This window comes from Neopsephotus bourkii, unplaced genomic scaffold, assembly GCF_033783945.1.
Source record: "Neopsephotus bourkii isolate Nb327-2 ecotype Australia unplaced genomic scaffold, CSIRO-AGI_Nbou_v1 NB_1768, whole genome shotgun sequence".
Lineage (NCBI taxonomy): Eukaryota > Metazoa > Chordata > Aves > Psittaciformes > Psittacidae > Neopsephotus > Neopsephotus bourkii.
The window spans coordinates 4,120,695-4,134,691 of record NW_026902242.1 but is presented as its reverse complement, the minus strand read 5'-3'; the positions used below and the strand labels follow the sequence as shown (position 1 = coordinate 4,134,691).

The window sequence follows — 13,997 nt, the reverse complement described above, 5'->3', positions numbered from 1 at the left end:
TGCTGAGGCTCTGGCACAGGGTGCCCAGAGAAGCTGTGGCTGCCCCATCCCTGGCAGTGTTCAAGGCCAGGTTGGACACAGGGGCTTGGAGCAACCTGCTCTAGTGTGAGGTGTCCCTGCCTGTGGCAGGGGTTGGAACTGGATGAGCTTTAAGGTCCCTTCCAACCTAAACCATTTCATGATTCTAAGTGGGAGATAGATAGGTGAAGGTGGGTCTGAAATAGGGCTTGGGGCAAAGCTGACCTGCTGGGAAGCAGCATTACCTGGGTGGATTTAATAGTGTTGCTATGCAGAGAGCCTTACAAACAGCCATGCTGGAGCAACAGGGAACATGTGTGACTCCCACAGTTCGTAAGAAAAGCAATCTGTCTGAAAAGGAGCGCATATTCTTTACATACTAGTGACCAATATTCAAGTTGAACAAAAGTATTCCATTCCAGAATACAACGTTAAGAGACTCTACCATGAAACAAATACACTTCAGGTCCACCTTTATTTTCTGTTACATCTGCTACAAGTAATGAGTACAGAATCTCTTTCAACAAAAGGTCGTTTATGTCAATGGCCAGAACCCAGAGAATCAGATCACCTGCGGTAATTGCAAATTAATACTCTACTGCTAATGCATTAACTACACAATATTGATCTACAGTTGAATCATACAGGCTGCTGTGAAGCGACTTTTACTTGACTATTTTTCTGCTTTTATTGCTTTTTCCATAATGCATTTTCTCTTTCCACTGGAATTTGCTATAATTGTCCCCGGTTTTAATTTCCTACAGCAAGATGACTTTGAAAAACGCCCGTCTCTTGCAAAGGCTTGCAAAATCCTAACCACCCATCAGTGTGACAATGGTAAATCACCCCCATGATGCAAGAGATGCAAAGAAACATAATCCAATATACATCTTAACTTAATAAATTGGGGCTTTGAACGAGCTTACTTACATTAGAACACCCAAACAAGTTCAGCCGCACTGGAAGCACATAGCAGTGAACTGCACCTCAGAAAGATGCAGGTAGCTGTATGTAGAGCTTTTGGTATGCAATGAGTGCAGGGTTATTTCCATAAATAAAGTTATTGGGTTTAATTCCATGTCTGAACTTAAAAGGGCTTGTTAAATTTGAGTATGTTACAGGAAAATATATTGCTATTGAGTCAGGAGTGACTGAAATGGTTCAGTGTTTGTAATGAAGAATTAAAGAACAAGCAGGGTCTTTTTGCAACTGATGCTGAAGTCCATAAAGTGGAAGAATGCACTGTTAAATTGCTGGATAAAATGTGAATGCCAGCTACCACTGACTGCCAGGATCCAGGCTGTTTGCTACCCCTACTGCAAAACTTTCTTACACACAGACTTTTAGTAGTAATGACAAGTAGCAACCTAGGATGCTGCCCTCCATAGAATCATACACTCATAGAATGGTCTGGGTTGGAAAAGACCTTAAAATCATGTAGTTCCAACCTCCTGCCATGGGCATCTTCTAAAAGAGGGGATAGAACATACTTTGAATACTGCACCTATCTCTCCAAACCATTCCCTAATCTATCCCTTAATACCACTTGAGGTGGTTATAGCATGTATCAGAATATGGCTTTGGTCACTCCTGACTTGCATTTCCGTGTATGATGATTTCGTAAATGGAAAGTAAATCCCCATATCTTACAAATAAAAGCAATTGGGAAAGAAAATAATGGAAAACTGGTTGTAACTGAAATAGCTGCAGAGGAAAACCTGATCTTGCTTTTAATGGAGGTACATTTATTATTCATAAACCTCTTCTCTGAGAGATATGCCAGACTGCAATTAAATCAACCCACAAAGCCTTTGTATTATCTTAGTCCATGAAGGTCTGCTTCTCATGGCAAAGAAGACACAGGACTCTCATCTAAGCAAAACAAAGGGAAGTCCAGTGGCCAAGCAAGTGCTGCTTTCCCAGTTCTGTAGCTGGGCTCTGCAGATGAACCACTACAATGTGTACTGTTGAGTGGTATCAGACTGCATTTAATGCTGCATGAGTTGCCATTCCCTACCCTTTTAAAAAACAAGGAAACATCCAAGTGCTATTTTGTGGAAAAGGGTGGTGACGGTAGTGGTACCCACTCCCAGTAGTGGTCCTGGGAATGTACCCACTGCTGAGTGCAGAGCTCACTCCATCACCACCAATGCCCAGGCTCCTTGCTTTGTGCCTCTGGATCAGTCGTACCATCTCCTTGTGGTGTTGGAAATGTGAAGATCACAGAATGTGCAGTACTTTGTCAGTCCAAGTGTCTATTCAGCACCATCTCCAACAGTGTCCAAAGCACACACTTAAGGCTACAGGATGCATATATAGTTCTCCCAGTACAGTCCAGACTTCTACCTACTGAACCTGGGGACTTGATATGTGTAAGACTTGAATAAGACTTGAATCTTAATAGACTGAACCACTCAGCAGATCACTTTATTTGATGCTATCTCCAGATTCTGTACTTGCTCTGTATTTTGGTACTGAAGAAGCAGAAGTAAACTGTCGAAGCTGGTAGGATAAGGAACAGGGGGTCTGACTGCTAAAGGAACAACTCCAGCATTTGGTACCAAGGACTTGTGAGAGAGAGATTGGGATTCAGGGAAAAGTATATTAGGTGGCTATTTGTGTATCATTTTAAGAAAGGAAAACAACAGCAATGATTCTCCCAATCTTAATTAGGTTCCAAAGTTAACCTATGAAGATGATAGTGTCTTCTGTCTATCACAAAGTATCTTGCTTGAGCAAGTCTAGTCCTGGTCAAGGGTATTTCTTGTAAGACTTTATAGAGGTTACTTGTTTCATTGTCCCTTCCATTTGCTTTTCCCATGGTGAGGGAAAGACTTATGGCGTGGACTCACAACCCTGTATGCAGTTTACTAAAGGCTTATGTCAAAATAAATGTAATTGAACTAGTTCAGACTTTACTTACACAGCAGCTTTAAAACTCATTTATTCCAAATGACTTTCAATGACTTCCCTCCATTAGTGAAAGAGAAATAAGCCACTCACACTGAGGATAGGGGTGATCCAGAGGAGTTTAACGTTAGCCCATATAAAAGTGCGTAAATGACATGAAACAACTTCATTTTTTAGTCATCCAGAACCAGATAGAGCAGATGTAGACTAGAAACTCATTCCACATTGTATAGCTCAGATCACGCAACACTGTTAAAAACCCAAGCAAACCACTGAATTGGCCTGGTTTGGGGCTTTTTTTGTCTGAAACACAGCAAACAAATGACTAATCTCAGCAGACACCAGCGCTGTGCAGAAAGGATGGTCACACTGAATCTAATTTTAATGTCAAAGAGACTTGCGGGAATGAAACCACTCCAGTCATACCACGGAGTGACACAAAGCTGACTGACATCCACAGAATCCACAGCTGCTGTTGTCTGTGATGGGAACTCCAGATCAAGGGGATGAGCATCAATCAGAACGTAACAATACATAATGGAATGTGTGAACATCACCACCACCTGCCTCTTAGCCATTCTAACATATATGCTTCAAAATAGAGCAGGTAAGGGGCTGATTTCCAGCTAATTTTCTAGTGCCCATAACAACAGGCCACTGAGGCTTCATTCCATGACAGGGACTAAATAATCATGCCAGTCTGGCCAGTATCTCAAAACAACACAGACAATGTAAAAAGCCTCAGCTACTGTATTCAGGGGATTGGAACTGGACGAGCTTTAAGGTCCCTTCCAACACAAACCATTCTGAGATTCCATTATTTTATGATACAGTCTGAAACCTTACTCCATCACAACAGGCTACACCACCAGCCTCATATGTAGGAGACAGAGCTCTGCACCTCCTGTTCCAATAATCATGCTTAAGGGACGCAGATACCTGGGTGAACAGGAATTACTTTAAACTGGCTCCCAGTGGGACCAAAGTAGTGTTCTTTGAAATGCCTCTCCCCTTGAAAAGGCTCTTTGCAGAAGACAAAACCCAAAAATAAAGGAACATCAGAGAGCTGAAACTTAACTCTACGTCAACCCTGTTTGTATGACAAGGGAGCGATGCTTAATGTTTAAATTGTATAGGTCAGAGAGAAAAAGTGATAACATACTCAAGGCAGGCCTCTTCTGAAGTTGGTATTGGAACACCTGAAGTGTTATTTTGGCAACTCCTCCTCCATCTGAAATGAATGTCTCTTACCAAGAAGCATGAAGCTTCACAGGGTAGTGGTGGAATCACTGTCTCTGGAAGTGTTCATAAACCATGAGGACGAGGCCCTCAGTGCCACAGGTTAGTGGTGACTGGGTACGGTTGGACTTGATGAGCATAAAGGTGTTTTCCAACCTGGCAGATGCTGTGGTTCTATGAAAACTGCTTTTAATGGTATAAACCCTCCATGATTCTAATGTTTGAAGCTACATTCTCATTTTAATTCCTTTAACTCTAATGCTTTAAAGAAAGAAAGGATACCTGTAAAACAGAAGCCCCACTGTGCAGAAACTGAAGTCCACTTTCAGCAGAATCGATGCCTCCAGTTGCTAAGATGGGAAATCCAGGAAGAGCACGGGCTATGGCAGACACTGCGCGGAGGGCGATGGGCCTGATGGCATTTCCTATGGAAAACCAGAACATGTTGTCAGCAGTAGCAGAACGCACCCTGATGTCATTTGCGGGTGCCTCATGCTAAGGAACATCAGGAGCTAACATCTAATTCTGAGATGCAGAGGATGCGTTCATTTATAAATTGACACCAAGTGGGTTTTAAGTGCTATCAGTACTTGTAAAGTACTATGAATTTGGCTGAAATACAGGAAATCACAGAAACATTTGGATAAACATTGCAAAGCTGGCTGGAACATTTCAGCTGATGCTCAAAACAAAGACTAACAATGTCTGAGACAGAAAGCAATACTTTCCCATACAGTACACTGTAGACAGAGACCTGTGTTTCTACATAAAGAATCAGCTTGGCTTTTTGAACACAGACCAAATCAGAGGGAACACCTCATTTATTTGTCTGAGTAAAGATTCTTAAAAAATGCCATGTCACTGCATTTGACATCTCACATCTTATTTAACATGTTTCCCCTTTGGATGTTTGTAGATTTGGATAATCCTTTGAGTAAGCCCCCTTTAGTCAGAAGCTCAAAAGAATAAAGTATATTTATTTTAGAGTCCTATCTCCAAGACTGGAGCTTGTACTTTTAAATGGCATCCAGAAGTTGAGTCAGACAACTCCCTGCTACATTTAGAGGAACGATGACTAAAGTCTCAATGCGCTGTGTCTGCAATGCTTCTGCTTTGGCTACATCCTATTCACAGTATGCAAGTCTTTAAAATATGCATACAGATGCTGCTCATTAAATGATGGAGAGAACAGACAGCTGACACTTCCCCTGATGTTTTATCTGAGGCTGGTTCGGATTTCTCTGGATAACTCCTGTGTTCTTAACATTCCCATTTCATTTAGAGAACCTTTAGGGAAATTTCCATGTCATCACTGGACAATACTACAGCAGTGTAAGGGAGGCACACATCACTCCCAGAGGAACTGGCTGGCTGTCAACCCTGCCAGCCTACACGGAGAAGTGCTAGTAGTTTTGGGTTTGTACTGTATTAGGTAATTCAGGGAAATACCATGATTTGAAATGCTTCTGAACACCCTCCATGGGTATTTTCATAACCTTTAAAGCTCTGACCTTCTGCAAGAGCAAATAGCCAAAAGGGAAGAAAGGAATAAAACCAACGCAATGAACAGAGGAAAGAAGAAACCACGGTTTGGAAGTGTGGGAAAAGAGCCCATGGGGGAACAGTAGCTGCTGCATCCCCACACCTCTGCTTAGATGCCTGATCAACATCCTCATCTCCTGCAGACACGACTTCAACCCAAGCAAGCTGTGCTGCAGTTCTTTCTCTACCCTTTCTGAGACAGAAGCAGGGCAGTTCTGCTTCCTGGACTGTTAATAGAAGAAAGTTTTTAGTAAAAGATAAATTGCTTTTTCCAGTCAGTACTGTGTCGCTGAGCCCAGCACCAACCCTCCCTCCAGTGTCCCCATCAGTGCTGCCTCTCAGGCCAAGGTTTCTGGTCTCCACAAAGGACCTGCCATCAGCTCAGGGTTCTGCTCTCTAGAAAGAGCCTCCTCCTTGCTTGTGCATCAGCTCAGACCTCCCAGGTCTATGGGTCGATGGGGAGAATGACCCCACCACAAGTTCAGCTCACAAAACCTGCCATGTTTTGCTATAAATAGGACATGGTCACTTTGCCAAGGAGCTGTTTTATCAAGGTAATTTTCCACTGCAGAAAACTTAAATCTCATTTGTCATAACCATTAAATCTCCTGTGTGTTCAGCTCACATTGCCTTTTGCAACATACCCCTCGCTGTAACCCTGACAGACCACACTTGAGTTCACAGCAGACCCTGGCTCATCAGTATTAAACACTTTCACACCCAAAAGCAAGCCCCTATTGACATCTGCTCTGGATTCAGCATGGAATTATCTTCTTGGGCAATGACAACCCCTGCTGCCTCGGGATAGGCACCTTCTCATTACATACTTAATTCAACACCTCCTCCTTGTCCTATAGATGATCTCTGCAGCTAGCAAAACCCAGAAGACTCACTATATGATCAGACAGACTCCTCCGCTTGCCAGCAATTCCATACCAGATGTTCTCAGATGCCCATGTTAGGGATCAGAACTGCTCACAGGCTTTGCACAGATACTTGTTGTATGTAGTTCAACATAAACTACATGGACATACAATGTTTTCACCATCTAAACTTCCATTTGCCTACATGGGTAATGCTTAAATTCACCCAAGGAAGTGGTGAATCCCTGGCAGTGCTCAAGGCCAGGTTGGACAGAGCCTTGGGTGACCTGGTCTAGTGTGAGGTGTTCTGCCCATGGCAGGGGGTTGGAACTAGATGATCCAGGAATTAGACCTTAAGGTCTTTTCCAGCCCAAACCAGCCTGGGATTCTATGATTCCATGACAGCTTGACCAAGAAGCATTCTCAGTGTGCTCTAGTGAAAACTAGAGCCTGGTTCATAAAACTTAGATATCTCACCAAACTGCCTTAAAGAATCTCCCGTCACAGAAGAACAGGTCACAGAAAGGAGCTGGAGCTGAACAGGAACTTTCCACAGGACACTAATGACTATTTGCCATTTGAGCTAGATCAACCGTAACATGTTTGAAAGGAAGAGACTAGCTCTCTGAAAGAGGACGGCTGCTAGTGTTCAGAGAGCAAATCTTACAACAGAACTGATGGCACAGTCTTAAGAGAAAGACTTGAGACAAAAAAACCCACATGGAGCCATGCTGTTTGCTTCCACGCATTTACTTATCAATCCTTTGGAGGGCCATACATGCCAAGACATCCACTACACATCAAGATCGCTGGGAACAACCTCATCCAAAAGCACTAGTTCATGGAATTCCTCCAATAGTCAGTGTTTGAAATTGAGCCTACAGGTAAGCATCAGACTTGTTATATTGCTTTTGGGCACTGGCAGAGCTACCGCTGAATCTCACTGTGATGTAGTTACTCCTTAGAAAGGTGAAAGAATATAGATGCTGTTAACTCCAAAATCATGTGGCTAGAGAAAAAAATCTTTCCAGTCTGCACGAGTTAAAAACTGACATCTGCCTTGAGGCATTTTAACCCCAATGTAACTCTAAGAGGTTGCATTCCATCAGCTTTTAAGCCTTACAGACCGTTGACCTTAATAGTGTCCCATAGCAAAGAGTTCCACAAGACAGTATTTCCAGAATATAACAGTTTCTTTCTTCATTGTGATTAAATTAGCCACCTTCTCACTTAAATGACTATCTCTTTACGATGGTTGGTAGAGGAAAAGGAGCAAATTACAGTTTATTTAAGGTTCAGCACAATAACTAAGCAGAAAGGCCTTCATTCAGCCCAAAGAAATCAAGCATGATGATTTGATGATGCCTAGCAGAGATGGCAATGAGGCTTAGAGTTTATTATGGAACACAGGTAATTTTCAGTACTAGCTGCACTTGATATTCATAATAGGAGCTATTACTTACGTTTGGTGATTAGTAAATTAGTGATAAATTGGTACGATGGCAAAAAGTATTCCTTTAATCTATAACACCCCCAAACGAATGTAAAAACATTTCAGGAGTGCTACTGATGAGAGTAAATAAATGGCTCTAATGACAATCAGAGGGTTGACTGAGGTGTCACTATCTTCTTTGCTCTACAGAATACAGAACATCAGAATGTGCAGCCACTCTTGATCAACAGTTCAGAAGCTTCTCCTTCTGTAAGAAAAGCTTCTGGTCTGGAACACAACGTGCTTTACCTGTGATAGAGATCCTTCTACCTATTGAAATGGTGAAATAACCATCCAGAATAACCCAAAATAAAAGAAAGAATACAGCAAACAGGAAGGTAATAAATTCCAACATAGATATTCGTGGAGATCTGAGTTTTTCGAAGGTTGAAATATAGGAGATTTAAGGAAGAGCTGTATGTAGTAATAGAAATATGCAGAAGTTTGCCTGATAAATCAAATGGAATTTAAGAAGCCTGAGGTCCAAATCCAGCATACATTTGAAAGACAGCTCCATGCCAAGAAAATAAGCACCTACCACATGCTTTGATGTGCTTGGGACCTGTAATTCCACTAGTTAAGCACCTGTAGCTGGGAAACCGCTGACATGGTACTCTCTTGATAGTAGCATTACAGCTGCTACCAGATGCTTGATATGGCTATCATTTACCTTGCTATAAAAGAATGAAATTTAGCAAACAAAGTCCATGTATCCAGACCTCCAGGAGAGGACTGACATTTGAAAATGGAAGACAGAAAAATACCTGGTGGAGATGACATAGTATCATAGAATCATGGAATAGTTAGGGTTGGAAAGGACCTTAAGATCATCTAGTTCCATGCTACTCTATGTTGCAAACTACCCTTTCGAATATCTCATTAATTAGGGAACAAATGGTTGCAAACAGAGAGTTCAACAATTCAATATGTGCCTGATGCCAAAGTCCTCGACCTTCTTCTTGACTTAAACTGAAGAATTTTGGTTTTCTTTCTTTTTTAAGTCAGTTTTTCTGTGACTCTCAGGGATTGCAGTCAAGGAAATCCAACAGGGCAAAATAGAGCATGAAGGAGAAGTAGAACTTATGTTGATCCAATGCTCTGATCAGTACAGGTAGGCAGAGGTGCCCTGGTCCTCTGAGGACTGCAGGCTGATGGAAAACTGGTGAGAGGTATTACACCTACTTAGGAAGTAAAAAACCCTCTACGAGTGCTAGAAAACACATGTTTTATTATGACTTCAACACCAAAAATGTTCACTAGGTTTAGGACTGAGAGCCAAATTTGATGCCTTCTTCTAGTAGAAGCCTGGGGTTAAGTTTCAGGCAGATTAGTAGCTTTGGCAATTCCCAGCAGAAACAATTCAGATCTTCTTGATCCCAGTGATCCACCAACCTTAAGTCTAAGAAGCTTTGAATGCTGGGCTACATTCTTACTTGCAATATAATGCACTAACATGGCAGCTTAAAGTCTTCCACATGTATCTGCAGAAGCTCTAAGCGGACCTTTAAGTAAAGATGATCCAGGTCCATTAGAAACCAGCCAACAGAACCGAGGTGAATCAATTCACACTGACAATACTGAGTCTGAACCTTGAAACAGGCTGAATGGTCTTTATCAAACTCTCTATCAACAAAAGCAGCAGATTTAAAAGGGAAACTCTCATATCTTTGGTTAGGAGATGCCTTAAAAGCCAATTTTTGTATCTATGGTTACTAGATGGAAAAAAAAGGAATTTGGGTCATAATTCTCCCCATTCTGTGCACTGTAAAGCAAAATGAAGTCTTCATTTGAATTATATTATATTACACTTCAGTCCTTTACAAATCGAGTATCAGATTTAAAACAGCCTAAATATTACAAGGAAAAATTGGCTGATAAATTATTTTTTATGAATAAATTCCTGATGTAGTCTGTTCTGCTGAAAGAAAGAAACCCACAAAATCTCCCTCCCTCTGTAAATCCATTCTTTGAAGAGAGCTGACATTCCCATCTTCCTGACCATTCAAATGAATAAACCTAATGACAAAAGAAGCCAATGACAGCAAATACTAGTCTGGGATGCAGACTGCAGAAGGCAGTTGGTCTGGGAAAATGGAGGTGCTGGAGACGATTAATCCAATGCTGCACAAGAAAGTTTGGAAATTAAGGAAAAAAAACACAAAACCCAATTCTATATTAAGGAATTTTTTGCATACTGTGCATGCTGCCTAGTTCTGGTGATCAAAGTGCTTTATATAATATATATATAATCTGCATCTGTAAACAGGCCAGGCAAACGTGCTATACAGACAATTCCATCTTATACACATACATTGTTATACATCATTCATTCACTTCGCATTCCTTCCGATGGGAATGCTTCTGTGCTTTGCTCTTTCCCTCTCCCACCTGTAGGTGGCCATCATAAGCTACACTTATCAACGAAGTCATTAGCAGGGTTTTCAATACTGTCATATCCAGATAATTAGCAATTTATTTAAATAACCAATTTCGGTGGAAATAATTGCCATGGAATGCCCTGAACCTACTTTTTATAAACTATAATAAAAGTGTTACGATAATCCCTGACATTTGCAAATGCCATTAGTTCACCTTTCTTTTTGATAGTGCTATGGCATTATGTTTAAACAATTACCCGATAACGCGGCAGTTTAATGAAACAGTGTAGCAGGCACATCCTTCAAAATGGCCAGAGAATGCATTTATATGCAGAAGAAAACCCAATAAACAGACATGTTTAGAGAGAAAGGCTATCTACTGCTGTTACGAGGTTCCCCAGATGGGACACACAGTATTCAGCACACTGAAAACTACAGGTTAGTGCCAAAACAGCAAGTTCAAGATGGTCCTTGCCACAGCTTTAATGGTGCACTTCAGGATGCAGAGAATAGTCTTTCACTGCTCCTCATCTATTTCACAGCCTGGGCAGTCCTTCAGTCCATTCCCACTCACACAGTAATAGCCATTTGCACAAATCACACTAATAATGTACTATTTCCTCAGGCTCTAGCCATTTCCAACCAAAACTTTTAATTATTCATTTACCAAATGGAGCAGTTGAGGGAATATTTGTTTTATGGGGGGTCTCCACAGCAATTTGCCAACATCCTCAAAGCAATGGCTGACTAATGCTTCATTTGATCCATAATTTGTGATGGGTAACGTGCCAACACTACTGAATCAGTGGCAAAGGTTCTGCTGACTACAGTGAAGCCAGGACTTTACCTCAATAGAATGAAATGAATGATTCTGCAGATTCGAAACCGTTTCTATCTCACTCTGCCATCACTGGCCCTTGAAACCACATTGACTGCATTCTACTTGCTTTTGTTAGTGCATTGTGACTGTTACATACATGGATCAAAAAAATTGTTGGTTAATATGAGTATAAAATGTTGTGTTAATATTTTCCCTGATAATTATTTCCCCTTTTTCATTTAAAAGCTTCATTCTCATATGACTCTCTTTGGGATACCCCCCGGGTTTGAGTTGAACCTGTGACTCGTAAAAAGAAGTCATTGTTTTGCTTCCTGTTTCCTTCACAAATAAAAATCAGTGTCCTTTTTAGGCTTTCTTTTGACCATTTCTGAATTTATACTAATGATTATTTATGCTCTTGCAGCTCAAAGTTCATCAAATCACCAGAATTCTCGCTCAATAAATGTTTGGCAGTCATCAGAGACTCCTCTCAATTAAAAAAGGTTCGAATCAGAGAAAGAGAGAGGGAAAAATTAAATTTTCCTTATCTGTAAATATTATTTATCCAGAAGACCTGGGGGAATTCTCACTCATATTGAGCTTCAGCAGGAAAAATCCTGAGGACAGATATAAATTGTTTTGCGATTGCTGCACGAGCTGGTTAAACATTTTCTAACCGAGCTATTCCCTCACTTAAAACCACAGAGCCACTAAAAATCGATCCTTCTGGTGATCTGCATGAAACCCAGCAAAGCATTTTCTGTTGCAATTTAGCAGATGTTCATTATTTAATTCCATTCAGGCTTTCTACTTTGGTTTCACTTGAACCTGGGGATTGTCTCACACTGTGCTGTTCACGTTCTTTCCTTTGCTCACTACAAGGAGAGGGTCCAGCGGAGGCCACAAGGATGCTCAGGGGTCTGGAGCATCTCTCTTATGGAGCCTGGTTATTCTGGAGAAGAGCAGCCTGAGAGGGGATCTCATCAATGTAGATCAATAGCTCAAAGGCAGGTGCCAGGAGGATGGGGCCAGACCCTTTCCAGTGGTGCCCAGTGACAAGACAAGGAGCAACATCCGTAAACTAGCACACAACAACTGTCACCTCAACATGAGGAAGTACTTCTTTACGTGAGGGTGTCAGAGCCAAATTCTGCTGGGCAATCCTTACCCTCAAAAGATGCAACTGCTTCACTTGAACACAGAGCAGGTCTCACAACCCATTAATATACAGAGACAGATGTGTTTCACTCAGTCTAGTACCAGTGTTTGTGGCTATTTACGCAGATGCTTAGAGATCTGTTCAAAGGCAGCCTTGCCTCTGTCAGCCTCAGACCTCAAACCTTTGTTTGAGCTGGTTTTAACCTCCTTAGCAAGAACAAATACCACGGTCACCATGACCGTGGTGCCAGAAAGCAGGATGTCTGTGTACGTCTACCAAACCTGAAGCATCCCTTGCACTGCTGAATAACCACTTGCCTAAGAAGACCATTACAGAAAAGGAAGGAGAACTCATGAAAGTACAGTGAACTGAAGAAACCAGGTCTAGATACCTAGAAAGCTCAGATGAAGTATTTCCTTCTCCCTTTACAGAAGTTAGGATCATTCTTGCCCTGTTTCAAGACTTACTGATTTGATTTTATCTATTTTATCTATCTCACCTTATTGGTACCATCTAGTATTACACAATTTTATATAGTAATCTACAACTTTATGTATGGCTATATTTAGATCTATTTATAGATATAAAAATCCATTAAAAACGATGGCATGAACACAGAACTTTGTGAAAAAAATGACTCCATTTCAGCAGAAAACCCTTCATTTGCCTGTGCAATAGTATGCGTGTCTACACGCACATCTACCGTATCATTATTACACATCTATATAATCTCTGTGAGTGTATATATATATACGTGCACACTCAGTAGCTATATTTCCATATTCACATATACATAAAACAGTGGATGACACGTCCCCTGATAAAACCTGTTATTTCAACACTTCCAGGGAAAAGTGTTAAAATAAATGGCTCATCACATACAATGTGTTAAAATAAATGTTTATTTCAACACGATGTGTATCATAGCCATTTATTTCAACACTTCCCGTTTCTCAAGACTCACACAACCAGGAGAGCTGATAGCTATACCTAAGGTAGTTGAAGCACACAGCCATACTCATCTGCTTGCCATAGGATGAGTAGGAAGCCATTTGACACCTTTTTTCCTCCCAGCAATAAATGGAAACTACCTACCTTGCCTATTCATGGGGATCTGCATGTGTCTGTAAGCTGGTGGGCTGCATCATCATTTGGAAAGAACAAGGGCCATACTGGAGTATGTTGAGCTCTTTGGAAAGCAAGCTCCTGCTGCCAGGGCAGGCTTGGGAAAAGCAGCAAAGCATGGGGGTTTCGACAACTTCTCTTTGCAGTTCTGGAGTGCGACACACAGGGATCCGAACACACTCATGTGAACAAGAGCAGGAACTAGAGCTGTTCATACTGAAGGCTGGAAGGGATGGGATTCTTGTAGGACCAGTTATAATCTAATGATCAGATGATGGACTGGGAGAGGACAGCTGGGTTCCTCCTCTATCCTGCTGAATACAGTATCCTGGGAGGATTCTTCAGCACCCAAGACATGCCACAGTTATGTTAACAAAGAATCCGAAGGATCTATGGAGCAGAAGGGTTACAACTTTAGGTGGTCTTTCAAGTAAAATATGCAGAATCACAG

At 41.4% G+C, this 13,997-nt stretch overlaps 1 protein-coding gene across 2 annotated transcripts in view; it reads right to left on the bottom strand.

The window, feature by feature from the left end:
• Nucleotides 1–13,997, bottom strand: part of DPYD (dihydropyrimidine dehydrogenase) — a 361,213-nt gene that overhangs the window by 57,869 nt on the left and 289,347 nt on the right. For both annotated transcript variants that reach the window (XM_061379095.1, XM_061379096.1), the window contains exon 19: nt 4,450–4,592. In XM_061379095.1, the coding sequence (XP_061235079.1) occupies nt 4,450–4,592 (143 nt within the window). The remainder of the gene's footprint in view (nt 1–4,449; nt 4,593–13,997) is intronic.